The following is a 19,051-nucleotide window of genomic DNA, read 5'->3' on the forward strand; positions in this document are numbered from 1 at the left end:
TCTCCTCAGAGCCCTCACAGCCCCTGATGGTTCCTCATGGTCCCTCCAACCCCTCACAGTCCCTTAGAGCCCTCATGGCTCCCTTAGAGCCCCTTACAATCCCCTCAGATCCCTCATGGACCCCTCAGCCGCTTCACAGCCCCCCAGACCCCTCACGGGCCTTCCGACCACCTCACGGTTCCCCACACCCCCGAAAGCTGTCAGACCCCTCACAGCCCCCTCACGGCCCTTCACACGCGGTTTCCCGCGCGCGGGAGGGCCCGCGTCCCTTCCCCACCCACGCCGCACGGCACCCCGCGCACGCGCAGCTCGTTCCCCTGCGCGCGCGCTCGGGCGGGCGGCAGCCTGTGGGGGGCGCCCCTTCCGCGCACGCGCCGCCCCCGCGCGCGCGGGCGTGTGTGCGCGTCGGTGGCGGCGCGGCGCACGCGCGGGGCCCGCGTGCTGTGGCGGCGCGCGCAGGCGCGGCGCGGTGCACTGTGGGACACTGCGGCCCGGGCAGGCTGGTGAGGGAGCGGGGCCGGGACGGGACGGGAACGGGGGGAGCGGAACGGGCCCGGGGCTAAGGGGTCCGGGCCAGGGAAACGGGGGTCTGTGCCGCGCCTCATCCGCCCCGTTGTGTCCCCGCAGCACCGGCGGAGCGGGCGGCGGCGCGATGGCCTCCAGCAGCGGCACCGACGTGATCCAGGTCACCAACGTCTCTCCCAGCGCCAGCTCGGAGCAGATGCGGACCCTCTTCGGCTTCCTGGGCAAGATCGAGGAGCTGCGCCTCTTCCCCCCCGAGTGAGTGCGGCCCGGGTCCGCCGCCGCCCCTCCTCCCCCCCCCCGCGCCCTCCCCGCGGCCCAGCGCCGCCTCCGCCCGCCTGCCACCGCCCAGCCTGGACCGGGCCGCCCCCGCTCCCGGCGGATCCTGAGGGATCCCGGCCCGTGCCGCCCCCGCTCCCGCCCCTGTGGATCCCGGGGGATCCCTTCTCGGGCCGTCGCCGCTCCCGAGGGATCCCGGCGGATTCCAGCCCGCCCCGCCACGGCCCCTGGCGGATCCCGGCCTGGGCCGCCCCCTACGGCCCCCGGGGGGTTCCGGCCGGCCGCGGCCCCCCATTGTGGAAGCGCTTGGGAATCTGCGCTCCCCCCCCGGGGGTCCCCGGCGTTCTCAGGCGGAGCCGCCGCGCACCCCCAAAGGGTTTGAGTTCTCAGCAGGAATTGCGGGGAGACGGCGGTAATTTAGGCGTGTGGTTGGTTACACGTGTGATCCTCCCAGGAAATGCCCGTTTGGCCGGGGTTGTGCCCAGAGAGCCTCTCTGTCTAGATCATCTCCAGAACTGTGGCAGTTTGTGGATTATGGCCATAAAACTCAAATTTATATACATATATATGCATTCCTCGCAGAGAATTCTGTGCAAATGGTCAGGTAACCACTAATATACAAATAATACATATTTAACATGTGTATATAATCTGAAAACTAAGTTTCAGGTATCTCAGTAATGTGGAAGTATCCACAAACAAAAAAAAAAATCTAAGTTAGTTTTTATGTCTTCACTTGCAATTTAATTCTGATGACACTAAGGCTTTCAGGATCCTTTCTGATGCAATATAGAGCTTCAGTGTTAGCACTGGTGATGGTTGTGTCTGTTTGATTGGATTTATAGATCTGATGTCATTATCTGTTGCTGTTTTGCATATTCATTATGTAAGTTATGGGTTCGGTTTTTGCCATGATGAAAAAGGATTGGAGAATAATCAACAAGAACTCAGTCAATTATTTGTAATGCCCAAAGGTACTTGGATTTTTTATTTTGGAGATAAAAAAACTATCACATTATTTCTTTTTTTGTCTCACTGAGTCTTCAGTCCCTGCTAGGACAACGAAGGGAAACCCAGCCATCCTGACAGCTGGATGTGCACTGGTATTCTTGCAGTGTCTTTGGGTGGGATTTTGGCAGTTTCGGGTTGGAATTGGAATGTAACTGTACCCAAAATCCAGGGACACTTCCAACCATGAGTTTTCTCATTCCCAGCTGGGATAACTGTAGTGGGATGGGAGAGAACTCACCTGTAAAAGGTGCAGTTGTTTCACGTCTGCTCTGGGTTTTAAACACTTGGTCTCATTTTTCAGGAAGGTTGTTAGAGGTGAATGGTAAACTTTGTAGCTTTAGATACTCATTAACTAATCTGTTAAGAGATTCCTTGTGTGGTTTGGTGTCCTTCCCTTTGTGTACCAAGGGCTCTGGCACCTCTGGACTCCCTGGGGTGCTCTTAAGGTGCTTCAGAGACCCCAATTCCATTTCACCCATTTTCTAGTCGTGACAGGTTCTTTTGCTGTTCCTTTTTCTGTCCCTTGTCCTTTAAATTCCAGGTCCTGACTTTTCCCTGCCCATGATTGTCATCCAGTTTTGGGGGGTACAGGATACAAGTTATTGTCTGTGAGTTCTCTCCATCATCTGAATTCCTTTGTGTCCTGGATCCTGCTGAGATTCTTTCTTGCCTGTAGCATTTCTGAGTAACCAATCCCACTTCCCTTGCTCCACCTCCTTGTTTGATCTGTGTCACTCTGACTCTGCTGTCTTCTCTAGAACTTCCTTTTTCTCCTGGGCTGCCAGATCAGACATAACTTCCCAAGCTTCTCTACATTTCTCTTTCTCTCTCCTGTCCATCCCCTTATTCCAGTTTATTAATCACCTGTTTCACATTTATCTTTAATCCACAACCAACTTTGTGACTTCTTCCATTCTTCCTCCCCAAACTGTACTTCCCTCTTCCTCATGCTTTCCCCCACCTCCATGGCTTGGTTCTCTTCTTTATTGTATTCCATAAAGCTTCATCCAAACTGGAAAGTGGAGGGAATGGATTCCTGAGTCTCCTGTACTCCGGGCCCATTGTTCAGCCCCAGAAAATCCTCGTGTATCCAGGCTGAGAGACAATTACTGAGTGTATCAATCTCTGCTGAATTACAATAATGATGGATGGTGGCTTTTTTTGGAACTGTTGAGAACATTCAGTTCTTGATGGATTTCATTCAGCTTGGATTTTAGAGTGAGTGGAAATGCCATTTTTAAAAGTGCAGCACACAGATGTATATGAGATGTCAGGCTGCAGAGGCGTTGCCGAACACTGTCAGTTGTTTGTTATATTCATTATTTTAGGAAAAACTCAGCTATCCCAAAGCATTCCTTGTGGTGCTCCTGGCTGTAAACAAGATCTGCTAAAGACTCAATAGAGTCTGCTCTGTGTCCTTGATAACATTCCCATGTTATCACAGACATTTTAAGAATGCCTGAAAATGTTGTACTACTTTTATGTAATGAGTTGTATAATTTTTTTTACAACTTAGATGAGTAAATCCTACAACTTTGCCATCATTCCTTGATTTACTTTTCTTTGCAATTTTACTACTGAGATTTTGTTAAACGCCTGCTTCTTTGATTTTACATTTTTATTAATTATTTTGAGGGGGTTATTATTAATTATGTTTACTTTTATTTCTTAGTTATTTATCTGTTCTTATTAATAATTATTATTAATAATTATTTTATTACTTCTTATTGTGGGTTAAAAAGGCACTATTTCAGCTGTGGATTCCTGCATCCAAAAGGGCTCAGAGTTTCAATATTTCTGTCTCTGGCTGTTTATTCACTGCAGTTCCTTCCCAATTTATTCAGTCTGCAAGCTGTTGGAGCAAGTGGCTGTTACTAATTTTAATGCTTTAAAAGCTGCAGTGTGCTGGCTCCAGTCTAGTTTCTCAGCTGAGGTTAAATTTAAAGTTATTAAAGTGTGATCTGAGGGACGATGTGGGCAGTAGTTGAGTTGTGCACATTGGGCTGAGGTGGGGTGAAGGTGAGAGAGGGTTTGGCATTTGCAGAGACCAAAATAGACCCTGGATTTCTGTCTGGGTGTGCCAGAGTCGTTCCCCTGAATTTTGACAACTCCCAGTGCTGAAAGGCTTGATCAGCCTCCAGCAACCCAAATAAAGCTGTGCTGGTGGGGGGATGCACTGGAAGAGCTTGTCTTTGAATTGTCTGGGAATCCAGTAAGGAAAGGTAGATCCTTGTCAGCAATCAGTGAATGTTTTCTGAGCTCTTCAGGCTGATCTGTGCCCCTGATACTTGATGGCAGAATAAACAGCCACTGTGCCCTGGTCTGGGGTAGGAACAAAGGCTTCAGGACTAGCTGCTGCTTCCTGTGCCTTCTGGAGGCAGCTTTTAACTCATCTGTTGCACAGCTCTGTCTGCAGAATAATTTTACTTGCTGTCCTTTACTTTATACATCCAATTAAAGCAAAATCTGCACCACTTTCAGGACATAGGAACTTTTTTAATCCATTCTGGACCTTTACTGAGTTGACTCTGCATCTAGTTTTTGGGAGTTTGGTTTTGTTTTATTTTAGGGAAGGCACAGTTGTAGTTGTACAATTCTTTCCGGTTGTTGTAGGAAGTAGATATTTCTGCGGGGTTTTTTTGTTTGGTTGGGTTTTTTTTCAAATGACTCAATGTCTTGATTCTCTTTTGGATTTTCAGTGTCTGGGATTTTTTTTAAGTAGGCTGGTTCTGAGCTGAGGAGTAGCTGTGTTAAGGAGCTTTCCACTCAGTAGAGTGAACTGTAGCATTGCCTGGCTGAGTTTCTTGAACTTGTGTTTTGTTCTTCACTACTGAAGGAGGGACACAAGCTCAGCACTTGTGCATCCCTCAGGATGAACATGGCATTGCTGTGCGTGGGAGAGGCTGAATAGTGAAGTTTGGTCTAGAAGCTTGTATGAAATTGGGTTGATGAATAAAACAGAATCACAGAATGGTGGCCCATCCAGTTCCACCCCTGACATGGGCAGGGACACCTTCCATTATCCCAGGGTTGCTCCAAGTCCTGTCCAACCTGGCCTTGGACGCTTCCAGGGATGGGGCATGCACTGCTTCTCTGGGCAACCCGTGCCAGGGCCTCACCACCCTCACAGGGAAGAATTCCTTCCCAGTATCCCATCTGACCCCACTCTCTGGCAGCTTAAAGCCATCACCCCACGTCCTGTCCCCACACTGCCCTTGTCACAAGTCACAGGGATCTTTTAATCATCACCCTCTTTATGTTATAATTTACCTTAATTAGCATTTGGGGCCTAGATCAGGGAGTGTAAAAGCCCTGGGTTTAACTGATACGTAGTTGGTAACTTTTTCTCAGCAACATTTTCCTTGGCCTCCTTCCCTTCTCCCAGACAAAAATTAAGTTGCATTTAGGTGCCTGCTCATGGATCTATTGAGCCTGACAACTACTGCCCAGTTCAAGTGAGGCAATAAAGGTTATTTATGCAATTTTGACTGGGTGTGGTGTAACCCCTGGTAACTGCTTCCCTGTCTCTCTCCCACAGTGACTCCCCCTTGCCGGTGTCGTCGCGCGTGTGCTTTGTGAAGTTCCACGACCCCGACTCGGCGGTGGTGGCGCAGCACCTGACAAACACCGTGTTCGTGGACAGAGCCCTCATAGTGGTGCCCTATGCAGAAGGTTTGTGACTTGTTTAATGGCCCACGGAGCCACCTTTGGTGGGGTTTCATTCCTGTCTAGTGCAAAAAACCCAGCGTTAGTCCAATGTCAAACACTCAAATATCTCCATCCTGAAACCCTTGGTATGTTGCCTTTGGCCCCTGGGCTCAATGATTTCATTCACCTCATGAAAGTGGGAAGTTTTGTGTGTCTTAAAGTTTAGAATAATAACATTTTAGGCAGAATTGTTTGCAAATTTTGCTCTGTATCTGTCTCGGTGAGACATTTCCCAAACAGACTTAAATGCAAACAGGTCAATATTTTAAGCAACTTTTGCCTTAATAATTAAGCATTTAGTACTTTCACTCTCTTCATGAGAATGGTTTGTCCCTCCCTGGAGTGCATGGGAGAGGAACTAGCATTCCTCTGGGATATGCTGTCACTGCATTTATTTGGGAACATCCCAAAAAGGCCCCCGCTCTCCTTGTGGAGTCCAATATACCAAGGGTTTGAATAATTATGGTTTAATTCAAAAGTGATATCTTCCAAGAGGTGCCACATGGGCACTGGTCCTAGTTTTTTATTCCAAGTTTTCTTGTTCATCCTTGATATATTTAATAGAATTTTGCTAAATAATAAACTCTTCTCTCTGTTATTTGTGTGTGTGATTTTTGTAGTGGAGAAGGCAAATGCAAAGCCCTTCCAGATGACTGAAAAACAGTGGGTCCTCTGCAGCTACAGGGGATTCTAGCCATTAACTAAAGGCCAGCAAGCACTCAAGTCCCCAAGTGTTTTCCTGGTGTAACCACTTGTTAACTACATTTTCTCTTCTTCTTTTTATTTTTACATTTTAGGGTGTTACAGTAATTTGAAAGGCAATGAGCAGGGTTTTTGGAACTTACCTTAAAAGCAAAGTGCTGAGAAGACACCTCTTCTTACAGAAGTCTTATTAAACTCTTCTAGACTTGCTTTAGAAGTAACTGATTTCCATTGTACTTGTACTTTTCTTGATTTACTTCTGGGAAAGCTTGAATTTAATAAAATCTTGCAGATTAAGTTTGGTACATGACCTGGGGTCAGACCTGTAATCAAGACACTGTAATGCTGTAGCTGTCTCTTAAATCCTGGGGAGCTGTCTTATCTTATCTTTGTGTTCCTGAAGCTTAAAAGATATGAAATTTAAACTTAACAGATGAAACTTAATCCCTGGAGTGTAGGAATGTGCAGCGTGGCCTTTGAGCTGTGCTGCTTTCTGAGGGTACAGAACCCCCCTTGCAATGGAGTTACTGCTCCTGCTGCCACTAGTTGAGGTGTAATAGCAGAGCTGAAAGGCATCTTGTCCTTGTCTGTGTGTTAAATACAGCACCAGTCCAGCTGAGTTAGTGTTGGAATATTCTCCAAGGCCCATGTGAATAATGTCAGTGTTTAACTCTTCCTACAAGGATAAAACCACTTTTCTCTTGGTCAGTCTCACTTTGTCCACTGTGGATAATCTGGCACACAGAGAAACCTGCCCAGTAGTTTGCTTGAGATCGTGTAAAGAAAATCAAATTATTAAAGCAGAATATTGTAATGGGCCTGTTAAATCAAGGAGTTCCTCATGGGCTGTACCTTGTGGTCTTTGAGCAGTTCAGAATTTGATGGTTTTGGCATATCACAAGAGATACGTTCAACCAATAAAGTATTGCCCCTGGTTTGGTAATCCCACGGTTCTGTCCCTGAGCTGGAGAACAGTTTTCCTTTAAAATTCGAACTGCCAGGGTCCCAGTTGAACAAACTGAGCACCGAACAGCAAGTTTTAAAACCCCAGTGACACTGCTCATGTGCTTAAAGCCAGGCATGTGCTGAACTACTGTGAACGGGGCCCTCCTCTCTCAGATTTTTACTGTGCTGATTAATCTGTGTCAATATTGCCTGTCACTAAAGCAAATGTTTATTATCTGTTCAGTGAAATAATTCCCCCCCTGTCCCAAGTTTTAGCTCACACAGACACTTTGGTGGTGGCTGTTGCTTTGTGTTATAGAACTATACACAAAGGCTACGGTAAGGTTTAGTATTTGTCATTTTCTCTGGGCTATTCCTGGATTTGGAAGGAACTCTTAAGGTTAAAGATGGCTGGGGGGGGTGTTTAGGTTCTTTGGTTAATGTTTGTTTCTTTTGTCTGTTTCTTTTTCTTTCATTTCTACACATTCATGCAGTATTTCATGGTTCTAACAAAGCAGCAGTAAAAAAAGCTCTTGAAGCATGAAAATTAACTGGTGAGGGGCCTCATTGCTTTTTTTCAATTGTAGTTTATTTAAATACTTTTTAAAGAAACGATTAGAGGATCAGATGCATGATTTTTTTTTAATGGATGCAGATCTTCTATGAGGTGTCTCGAGCTAAGTCTGAGGATTTGTATTTAGATGCCAGAAATGTTGTAGTTGCACTAATTTGAAATGTTTAGCTATAATTGATAAATATCCTCTGAGACATAATTTTGCATGCAAAACGACCCCGTAATCTCTCTGTAGGTATGTTGATATATTTATGCATTACTGCCCTTTGCCTCCATGACCTTTTTCCCCCTGTCCCTCCATAACTTTGGGTATCTAAATTGCTGCCAGCTCAGTGCCACGGGCCAGATAACAGTGCTGTGTATTGTACGTTTATGTAGATTATCGGCACTTCTCAGTATAGGTGGGAGGAACCATTACCTTTATTTAACAGTGGTTTTTCTTTTTTGTTGTTGTGTTTTACAGTTCTTTTCCCTGGTTCAGCCTGAACTATATACCAGGCCCTGCTGAAAATACCACCCAACAGTTTTCTTCTGCAGCTTATCCAGTTTCTCTTAAGTGCCCTGTACATATTGTATGTTTTATGATGAGATGCAGTTTCTTAATGTGTATTACAGAAACACTACTGGTATTTGCAAATATATAGTAAAATTGTTTTATTGAACTCTCATTTTGGGGGCTTGGGCACATTAACAAATTAATCCATCTGTATAGGGCTTTTGCTGTTGGATAGAGTAAAAATACCTACACAATTGTTTCCTAGTAGGGCCCTTAAAATTCCCTGTGCAGAGCAGGCAGAGAAATAAGACATTTGTCTAAGTTGGCTGCAAGATTTTGGGCCAGAAGTCCCCCCTGCCATGGCAGTTTGTAGCAGCATTCTTGGTACACTAAGCGTGGCACATAATGGAACAAATGCATTTTACTGCACAGGTAAGGAATGTGCCACCATTCCCTGTATCCACCAGCCACCCCCAGACACACACACAGCCTTCTTGGAGACCTGCAGGGACTTGCATTTCCATGTGACACGTCAGCAAAAGCCCTACGCTTGATTCAACCCCAAATATCCATCCCTTCTCTTTAAGTTTGACAAAATTTGTATGGTAGGTGTAAAAGAAAACAATAGTGAACTGTACCATATTATTAACCCCTAAATCAAACTTTTTTTGTCTTGTGTATCTTGATTTTTCTGTGTGCTTTGTAGTGAAGCAGCCGACACGAGTCGTTGTTCATAAAACAGCTTTTGAAAGTTGAGAGCACACCCCTGGAGAACCGACTGTGCTTGCTTACGTTTGGTTCATGACTTAAAAATCGAGTACAGGTGATGAAACCTTGGCAGTGTTAACAAAAAAGTAGTGTGTATTGTGCTATTTTTTTGCTCTAGAAACTTAACCTTTTGTAGAGAAAAAGGAACAGTCAAATTTTCACCCATTGAAGTTGCATTCTGACAAAAAAGTTAATGCTAAATATTAATAGCCATCAAGCTTTGTATTTTAGCCAACATAAGTACTTTCAACAAACTCAGGTGGTGTATCAGGGAGACTTTGCTGGGTGTATTTGTGTATTTTCTGCCTCTGGGATGGGATGCACTCTAATGCCAGGCTGTTTCTCTGCAGGAGTCATTCCTGATGAGACTAAGGCTTTGTCTCTCTTGGCACCAGCTAATGCAGTGGCTGGGCTGCTGCCCGGAGGTGGACTGCTGCCCACTCCCAACCCACTCTCTCAGGTAGGATCTCACCTGGGCTGGGCCAGGGGAGACCATTGGGTGTGTTCTGCTGGGTTCTCACTTCACTCCTGCTCTTTTTTTCAGGCCTGATGTGCTAATGCCAATTCCTAGAATAGTTCCAAACCCTGATGGTTTGTTACAGCTCTGATACGAATTGGGGCAAAACAGTGATTAGTTGCTAAATGGGATCTTCTTATTTCCCTGAAATGATGCTTCTGGTGTCTCAGGGCCCTGTTTGTTTCTGTCTCCCATCCCTTTTTATCCATTGTACTTGCAGATTTGCCAACAGTAGAGATCTCATAGGTTTTAAATTCATGGAGTCCAAGGAGCTGCCATGCTGGGAGATTCCTTTCATTAATACTCCAGCTGAGGGGAAAATTGGAACCTCGTTATCTGAACCCACAAGAATTCGTGTGGAAGATGAACAGTGAGAGTAATACATTGTGGGAACACACATCTCTTACCAGGGAACAGAGAATCAAAGTCAAGAGGCAAATTAATAATAATAAAGCTTCGTTAATTCTGCAGTCCTCAAACCTACTTCAGCTTAGCTGAAGGATCCCCTTGCCATGGAGCTGCTCAGAAGCTTTTAACCCAATGTGGAGGGAAAATCCTGAATTTAAACTTGGAAATGAAGAAAGGGTTGGAAGAACCAAATACAACCTGAAAGATTCCGTTCACTGAGAACTGTGTATATGAATTCCTGAAAGTGGTGGTTAAGCCACGTTAATTTTAGCTCTGTCACTCTGAATCCCAACCTGGTCCCAGTGCACTTAGTGGTGGAATGTATTTAACACGTCCATGTGATGGGAATTCAGTGAAGTCAGTTTTTTTCAAACACATCTTGAAAGTGTATTTGGTTTCAGTGTCTGTCGATGGTCTCAGTCAATTTAAATGGCCAAACATGAGCTGCTTTAATGAGGCTTCTGGAGGAATTTAAGGAATTCAGACCTATGTCATTATCCTACTTGCTCTTCCAGTAGCTTTTCAGCCCATTTGCCAGTGTTAACCAGATCTGAGAAATCTGCTAAGATGTAATACTGTTACATTGCCTTTTAACATAAAACATTCATTTCAATCCTAAATTGAATTAGAAATGAGGTGGTTGTCTCAGAAACTTATAAGGAATTTTCATTTTAGCACTGGAAAATCATCTCATTTTAAACTATTCCTTGAATTTGGTGGAATGCTTTACTTTTTTGCCTTTCCCCCCCCACACACCCATCAGGATCCAGAGGAAGCACAATTCCATCCACTTTCATGTATAGTAAGCTTTGGAATCCCTGAATAAGGAATCCTGAAACGCTCTCTCTGACCTTTGTATAATGTTTCCTCTAGCTGGAAGCTGAAGTAAAGCCCAGCTCAGGTTTCTACATGTCTCATGTGTGGGAATGTTGATTTTCTCCTTGCTAACCCAGGTTTTTATTAATGACTGTGCTCTAATTGCTGTCTCTGTCCCAGATTGGTGCTGTCCCTTTAGCTGCTTTAGGAGCTCCTGCTCTTGATCCTGCCCTTGCTGCTCTCGGGCTTCCTGGAGCAAACCTAAACTCTCAGGTATGGCCCAAAATACCCTTCATTGTCCCCCCTCTTTTCTGTTTTAAAAGTAATTTTCATTTATATACTGCCTGGAAACTCCAGTGATTGGTTTCTGTGAGAACCGGCTTGGAATAAAGACTATCTGCTTGAATATCAAATTAAATGCTGGAAAGGCCTGAGAAATAATTTGGGAATAGTAATGAAATATTTTAAATGTGTCATAATCAGGCCATGAGCCCGTCTTGTACTTAGAGTAAAAAAAATAGTTTTACTTTTTAATCTTTTAGGTGTAGAAAACAGATAGGAGACTTTTTTAGGCTGTTAAAGCTGGATAAAAAGACTTTACGTGCTAAGTAATAATAGAATATTGAATATATTTATATAAATATATAAAACTATATTAACATATTGAGCATATACATATATTTACAAATAGAATTTTTAAGATATAAGAACCAAATACTGTACAGTAGCAATAATTAAATGCACTGCTGAGAAACCCAGCATTTAGCACCCTTTTTATGCATTCCATGTGGAGGAAAAGCAAATCATGGTGAAAATGAAATTACAAATTGAAAAAATAAATATTTTAAATGCATGTGATGGAGAATTGTCTCCTGTGCATTAAACCAGCTGAATGTAAAATGTAACAAACTGTTACATATATGAAAAAGAAAATGAGTGAGGACTAAACATTTTGTTAATACCTCACTGGTACAGAAGTGACTAATCCTAATAACACGCAGATTTTCCTAAGAGCTGTAGAATACATGTTTTCATGGAATTTTTAGATGTTTACTGTTCACAAATTGGCATTGAGGCCTTTAGCGGACAGGAAGCTTTGTTCTCTGAGGTCTCTGTTCTCCTGAATTAACAGAGAAATACCCTGGACACCAGGTTATTAAAATATGTGTGTGTGTGTATATATATATGTGCACCAGCAGTGTATTTTTATATATTTCTGTTTTTATGCCTTGATTCTGTCCAGGGCAGGGCCTGTGTTTGGCTGCTGTGGAAAATAAAGCCCCTGAGCACCACTGCAGTGTGATGTTCACACCTTCCCACCATCCTCCAGTTAAACCAGATCAATGTGCCTTTTCCTCTTTGTCTGGGGGTGTTCTGGTCTGGTTTTTCCATCTGTGAAGAATTCCTGCCTTAGCCACTGCTGGGGGGTTTTCAAGGCAGATAGTCCTGAGTACACATGATTTTAACTTGTTGGGTTTTTTCCCCTCACAGTCTCTTGCAGCAGATCAGCTCCTAAAACTGATGAGCACAGTGGATCCAAAGTAAGCATTAATATTCACTAATACTTATATTGCACTGCATGGGATCTGGAGAATATCCGTGGGAATTCAATGTCCAATCTTTGTCCTGCTGGAGGCAACTGGGAGCTTGGATGGGGTTTGGAGAACCCTGGTCTGGTAGAAGGTGTCCCTGCCCATGGCAGGAGGTGGAATGAGAATCACAGAATCAGCCGAGTTGGAAAAGTCCAACCCTTGATCCAACACTGCCGTGGTTACCAGACCATGGCACTAAGTGCCACATCCAGTCTCATCTTAAAAACCTCCAGGGACGGAGAATCAACCACTTCCCTGGGCAGCCCATTCCAATGCCTGATTACCCTCTCTGTAAAGAATTTCTTCCTAATATCTAACCCAAACCTCCCCTGGCACAGCTTAAGACCATGCCCTCTTATCTTACTGGTAGTTACCTGGGAGGTTTAAACCTGAGATGAGGTTTAATGTCCCTCCCAACCCAAACCATTCCGGGATTCCCTGATTCTAAGAACAGGCTCAAACAGTGGACACCTGTATCCTTTGGATTCATCAATATGAATTTCTGGAACTCTGTTCCCCAGGTTGAACCACGTGGCTGCAGGTCTTGTCTCCCCGAGTCTGAAATCAGATACCTCCAGTAAAGAAATAGAGGAAGCAATGAAGAGGGTCCGAGAAGCACAGTCCTTAATCTCTGCTGCTATAGAGCCAGGTAATTCCAGACCCTAGGATGAGCCATTCCCTTCAGGATGCACTTTGACGTGGTACATGATAGAAGCTAATGGGCTGCAGAGTACTGGCTTAATGCTTCTGCTTTGTACTGGCTGCATTTATAGCTGGCAGGGTTTTAATTGAGCTGCAGTGGATGCTCCATGTGTCCTACAGGATGGGGCAGGGATTAAGCTATTATTTTTCCCAAAATTCACTTATTTGAAGATTGCAAAATGCCCAGTTACTGTTGCTGTATCTGAGATTTCGTGGGAACAGCAGTGGCCTCACCAGTTGATACCCCAGCGATGCTTGTTCTCAGGGATGGTTTCTTTTATCTCAGTTCCTAATCTGTGCAGGTTTGTAAATAATTCTCTTTTTTGCAGCAGATTTTATTTTAGAGCAAGCTGCAGCAGTTCTCCCACAAATGTCAGAACTATCAAATCTGAGAGGCAGTAGTTTGAAACACTGAAAATACAATTTTGCAGCCTCCTGATGATTTTTGGGAAAGAACAGAACTCCTATTCTTGTCTTATATCAGAAAAAATATGCTGGTTGCTTTTGCTTTTTTGTGGAAAATTCAAAACAATCATTTGAGAGGTTCTTTAGCCTCTCACAAAATGGCAGATTCTGGAATTTGCACAAGACTTTCCATAGGCCTGCAGCCACCAGCTTTTAACTGACTTTAATTAAGTCTTTTCTAAATTTTTACTTCTTCAGTTTTGCATAAAACTCTGTTATTTTATGTCAGATGTCTCTGTCGTGTTCATTCTTTCTATCCTCTTGTGAAGAAAATGGTAGATAAGCCCTAATTTCAGATGTCAAAATGAGATTTTCTTTATCTATTTATATGTATTACATGAAGCTCCAGGTCCTTTCCTTTATAAAATCCTTTTAAATACTAAAATAATGCTTGAGTTTTTTTCCTTTTTCAGACAAAAAAGACGAAAAAAGAAGACATTCAAGGTCGAGGTCACGCTCGAGGAGGAGGAGGACACCTTCTTCATCCAGACACAGGTAAAGGTATCTCATGGGCTTTAAAAAACCCTCCCAGAGCTGAAAGAATTCCTTCAAAAATACTTCTTGAAAGGGCCCCTTCATGTTCTGAAGATTTATTCTCATTTGAACATGACTTCCCAGAGCTCCTCTGCAATATGACTGATAATTCTGTACAGTGGGTTAGTAAGGGCTGATTGATTTGAGACTTTTCGTTGTGTTCTGTATAATTCTCTGCATTTCTGTCTGGTTGTGCCTCACAGTGCTGTTACCACTGACTCCCTGATGGTGACAGGCCTCTCAGAATGTCCTGTGTCTGACCCTGTGTTGTGTGTTCCTGGCAGACGGTCCAGAAGCAGATCAAGGAGAAGGTCTCATTCCAAATCCAGAAGTAGGAGGCGATCCAAAAGCCCCAGGCGAAGGAGATCTCATTCCAGAGAGAGAAGCAGGAGGTCCAGGAGCACATCCAAAACCAGGTAATGGCTTCAGGAAATCTCTCCTGACCAGGAAATTACCCTGACCGGTGCGGTGCCTGTCTCTGTGTGCTGGGCACTGCTGAGGTGCCTCCAGTGCTGGGGCAGTTCTGGGCCCCTCAGTTCAGAAAAGACATGGAATGGCTGGAGCATGTCCAGAGAAGGGAACAGAGCTGGGGAAGGGTCTGGAGCAAAAGGAGCAGCTGAGGGAGCTGGAGAGGCTCAGGCTGGAGAAAAGGAAGCTCAGCGGGGACCTTCTTGCTCTCTGCAACTCCCTGACAGGAGGGTGGGGCCAGGTGGGGGTCAGGCTCTGCTCCCAGGGAACAAGGGACAGGATGAGAGGAAACGGCTTCAAGCTGTGCCAGGGGAGGGTCAGGTTGGACCTCAGGAGGAATTTCCTCCTGGAAAGGATGGTCAGGCATTGGAAGGGGCTGCCCAGGGAGGTGGTGGAGTCCTTATCCCCGGAGGTGTCCAAGGAATGACTGGACATGGCACTCAGTGCTCTGGGCTGGGTGACACGGTGGGGATTGGGCACAGGCTGGACTCGATGGGCTGGGAGGGCTTTTCCAACCTCAGTGATTCTATGATTCTGTGTTAGACTATTTGCTAGAAATTAAATTACCACATTTTGGTGCTTGATTTAAACAAAAAAAGAACCCAGGACAAAATGAAGCAGTGGCTCTTTTTAAAGTCACAGTTTCTTGTAACATCACTCAATAGCTGCCTTGGAAAGCAGGAAATGTGAGCACCTAGACTTGCAGATTTGGGACTGTTGGTACAGAGAAAATGTAAAAGTTGTGCTTCTATTTTTTCTTCAGATAATTCATTACCATTATTATAATGTGCCTGGCCTCAGAAATCCTGACCAGATTGTGCCACCCTGTCATTACCAGCACTGCCTTCTTTTCCCTATGTAGCAAATTAGGAACTGCTGCTTAAATGGTTTGAAAATGACTTAGCCTGACAATCTCTCTTTTACTAAAAGGGATAAAAAGAAGGAAGAGAAAGAAAAGAAACGCTCTAAAACTCCCCCCAAAAGCTACAGCACAACCAGACGATCCAGAAGCACAAGCAGGTATGTGAACAGGGGATTTTCCTTGGTCTCTCTTTCCAGCATGATTTTGATCCACTTTAATATTAAATAGGAAGAATGTTCTTGCAGTTGAGCAACTGGTCTAGTGGAAGGTGTCCCTGCCCATGGCAGGGAGTGGAATGAGATGGGCTTTGAGGTCCTTCCTGAGCCAAGGTACTCCAGGATTCCATTGGGTGATGATTTCTTTGTGGATATAGCTGGTACAGGCACAAAAGCACATGTACTCTCTGTCTATAAGATACTTTATTCTTCCCCTGAAACTGTTATTTTTGAGGTAAATGCTTTGGGCTTTAACAGTTTCTCCTTGCTTTGTATCAGAGTGTGACACAGGTCACTGCCGAACTCTTCCTGATTTAGGGAATAAATATATGCAAAAGGTTACTGTTTCAAAAAACCTCCAAGTTTAACTTGTAATTTCAGCAACTATTTAGTACCCTTTGAACAGGGCTGGGTTTGGAGAAAGAGATGTATTTGTAGCTTTAATCATAAATTATTAAAAAGCTTCTGTGTCTTTGCTACAGAGAAAGACGGCGCAGGAGGAGCCGGAGTGGAACACGGTCACCCAAAAAGCCCAGATCTCCCAAACGGAAAATGTCCCGGTCCCCGTCTCCAAGAAGGTCAGGGAGTGGCTAAAAAAATGAGTCTAGATGGAAAATTCCCAAAATGTCACCCTATAGGGAAGATCCTGGGGTGTTGTGTTGAGGATGAAGTGTGTTTAGGTGGATCTCTGCTGCCTGTTACCCCTTTTAGCATCATTTGATCAGCTCCAAGCTGGAGCTGCTCTGTTGTTGCCTGGGAATGCCAAGGGTGAGCTGTTCCAGGGGTGGTGGGAGTAGGAGATGCCAGAATTCCCATTCCCTTTGGCTCATTACAGTAGGAATCACCTGATTTGGGGTGGCCCTGGGTGTTTGTGACCCTCTCCCAGAATGGGGAACTCAAGGTGCTCCTTTGTAGAACGTTGGCACATTGCTGTTCTTACTCTCCAGGAGTTGAACTCCATGATTCTTGTGGGTCCCTTCCAACTCGGAATGTTCCATGTTCTTAGCCTTGGCTTTGTGGTTGTTGTGCTACATCTGGAGCTAAGAAGTTGGGATTTTGGGGATTTTGGGAGAATGCGCAGGGTGTTCCCTAAATTGCTTGCTGCCATTTTCCGTTGGGTTTGTAGTGAACTCTGGATGTGTTCTAGTCCTGGGGTGAGGGTGAGTTTCATCCTTCTGCTGTGTCATCACAGGCATAAAAAGGAAAAGAAGAAGGATAAGGACAAGGAGAGGAGCAGAGATGAGAGGGAGCGGTCGACAAGCAAGAAAAAGAAAAGCAAAGACAAGGAGAAGGATCGAGACCGGAAATCCGAGAGTGACAAGGACGTGAAAGTATGTTTAATAAACCCCTGGAGCCCCCCCTGCCCACACACCCCGTGTGCCCCACCCCCAGCACCCCAGGGCTGTGCTAACATGTCCCTTTCCCTGGCAAAGCAGGTCACAAGGGACTACGACGAGGAGGAGCAGGGCTATGACAGCGAGAAGGACAAGAAAGAGGAGAAGAAACTGGCAGAGGCCTCTTCCCCAAAGGGGAAGGAAGCTGGGGCCGAGAAGGGCAGTGGGGACCTCGGCAGGGAATCCAAAGTGAACGGGGATGACCACCACGAGGAGGACATGGACATGAGCGACTGAGCCCCCCGGCCACCCGTGTGATTCTTTTATCTGTACTTGTTAATCCTCAATCTTAGATGTATCCAGCTCCGAGCTCTCCATGGTCTGTCCATCCTGTACTAACTCACACCCAAAGCTTGATAGAGGGACCTCCGTGCTCCGGGTGGGGGGGACTCGCTGGGGCCGAGGCTGCATGACCCCCCCACAGCATGGGCTGTGTGTGACCCCCCCTGTCCCCCTGTAGTGTCCCAGGAGCAGGGCAGGGATGCTCCGGCTGCCTGGGGAGTGTGGCACCAACACACACCTGGGGCAGCCCCTGAGCCTGACATGTGACCTCACACCAGGGTCAGCCTTGGATCCCACCAGGTTTTTGTCCTCTTTGGTTTAGTTTTGGTTTTAAGCCATGTGCTGGGATTGGTTTGGTTTGGTTTTCCTGGTGGGTTTTGTTGGCTTGGCCAGAGTTAAAATGCACTGACCTTCCTGAGGGCTCTCAGTCCGTTCAGTGCCCTCTGGGGCGAGCTGGGATGGGTTTCCCTGCCCGGAAGGGAAACCTGGCCCAGTGATGGAGGGTTGGTGGAAGTTCATCCCAGGTGTGGTTGCTCAGGAGCTCACCCGCTGCAGCAGGGAGTGCATTTTAAACTGACCTTGGTTTGCTTTAAAAGCAAGTCCACCTGATAATGTACTTTTTACTTGATCTCAAGTTGTATAAACTAATGAGTTTGTGTTCCTGTCCCACAGTGTCCCGTCCCTCCCGCACACAATGACCCCATGGAATATGCAGAGTAGTTAGCCAAGCTGTTCCTTAGTTCCAGCAGCTCCAGAGCTTTTACTTTTGTGCAGGTAAAGAGACAAAAGTAGGCGACAGTCTGTGCCATGTCGATGTACAGTTTCGGAAATTGTTTTACAAAACTTTGATAATAAAACCCTGAAACTTAAACTCCTGTTCCTAGAAAACTTCTGGTATTTATTTCTACCACCCAACTTAACCTCTAAGGAATGAGGGGACTTTTATTCCATCTACCTGTTTTAAAAGGACCTGACAAGTTAATCTCTTTAAAACCTGGTTGAATATGTTACACTGAAGAATGAATTGTTTTGGGGGGAAATGGGTTTAAATAAGAATCTGGAGTTTTTATGGGACTGCAGAGAAGGACTTGGGGGTGCTGGTGGGGGAGAGGCTGGACATGACCCAGCCCAGAACCCCCGAGTGCTGTGCTGATCCCACAGTGTGGGCAGCAGAGGAGGGGGGAATTCTGCCCCTCTGCCCCCTCAGGTGAGACCCCACCTGCAGAGCTGCCTCCAGCCCTGAGGAACAACAGCAGAAGGATGTGGAGCTGCTGGAGCAAGTCCAGAGGAGGCCACGGAGATGCTCCCACAGCTGGAGCCTCTCTGCTCTAGAGACAGGCTGGGAGAGCTGGGGGTGTTCACCTGGAGAAGAGAAGGCTCCAGGGAGACCTTAAAGCCCCTTCCAGTGCCTAAAGGGGCTCCAAGAGAGTTGGAGAGCGACTTTGGACAAGAGCCTGGAGGGACAAGACAAGGGGGAATGGCTTCCCACTGGCAGAGGGCAGGGTTAGGTTTAGGGTAGGGAATTGTCGAAGTTTGGGATTCTATAAGTATTTTAAAAAGGAAAGTATTTGCAAAACTGGCTTATATTTCCATGCAACCATGACCACTCACCTCTGAGGAAGGCAGGAAGCCATAAGTGCTTCGTGCAGATAATGGCAACCCAAAATTTAGTAGCCTCACATTCCAGCTGTCACTCAGATCACCAGTGGTTCCAGCAAACCCCCCAAAAAACCCCAAATAAACCCTCCCCAAACAAACAAAACAAAAAAAAAAAGGGGGGGAAAAAACCAA

At 45.6% G+C, this 19,051-nt stretch overlaps 1 protein-coding gene across 8 annotated transcripts; it reads left to right on the forward strand.

The window, feature by feature from the left end:
* Positions 1–459: 459 nt before the first annotated feature.
* On the forward strand, positions 460–18,143 carry SRSF11 (serine and arginine rich splicing factor 11). 8 transcript variants are annotated; one of them, XM_032697103.1, is made up of 14 exons: positions 469–503; positions 628–780; positions 5,351–7,721; positions 8,205–9,060; positions 9,356–9,465; positions 10,927–11,019; positions 12,238–12,287; positions 12,860–12,987; positions 13,919–14,000; positions 14,324–14,455; positions 15,438–15,527; positions 16,067–16,162; positions 16,777–16,915; positions 17,021–18,143. In XM_032697103.1, exons 7-14 carry the CDS (start codon positions 12,268–12,270, stop codon positions 17,213–17,215), a joined length of 882 nt encoding a protein of 293 aa, XP_032552994.1. In that variant the 5' UTR covers positions 469–503; positions 628–780; positions 5,351–7,721; positions 8,205–9,060; positions 9,356–9,465; positions 10,927–11,019; positions 12,238–12,267; the 3' UTR covers positions 17,216–18,143. The 8 variants fall into 8 exon arrangements, with proteins under 8 accessions (XP_032552986.1, XP_032552988.1, XP_032552994.1 ...); XM_032697095.1 differs by lacking the exon at positions 8,205–9,060 and having other exon boundaries at positions 460–503; positions 5,351–5,484; positions 17,018–18,143; XM_032697097.1 differs by lacking the exon at positions 8,205–9,060 and having other exon boundaries at positions 464–503; positions 5,351–5,484.
* The last annotated feature ends 908 nt before the right edge of the window (positions 18,144–19,051 follow it).

The sequence above is a fragment of the Chiroxiphia lanceolata genome, chromosome 9, assembly GCF_009829145.1.
Source record: "Chiroxiphia lanceolata isolate bChiLan1 chromosome 9, bChiLan1.pri, whole genome shotgun sequence".
In the NCBI taxonomy this organism is placed as follows: domain Eukaryota; kingdom Metazoa; phylum Chordata; class Aves; order Passeriformes; family Pipridae; genus Chiroxiphia; species Chiroxiphia lanceolata.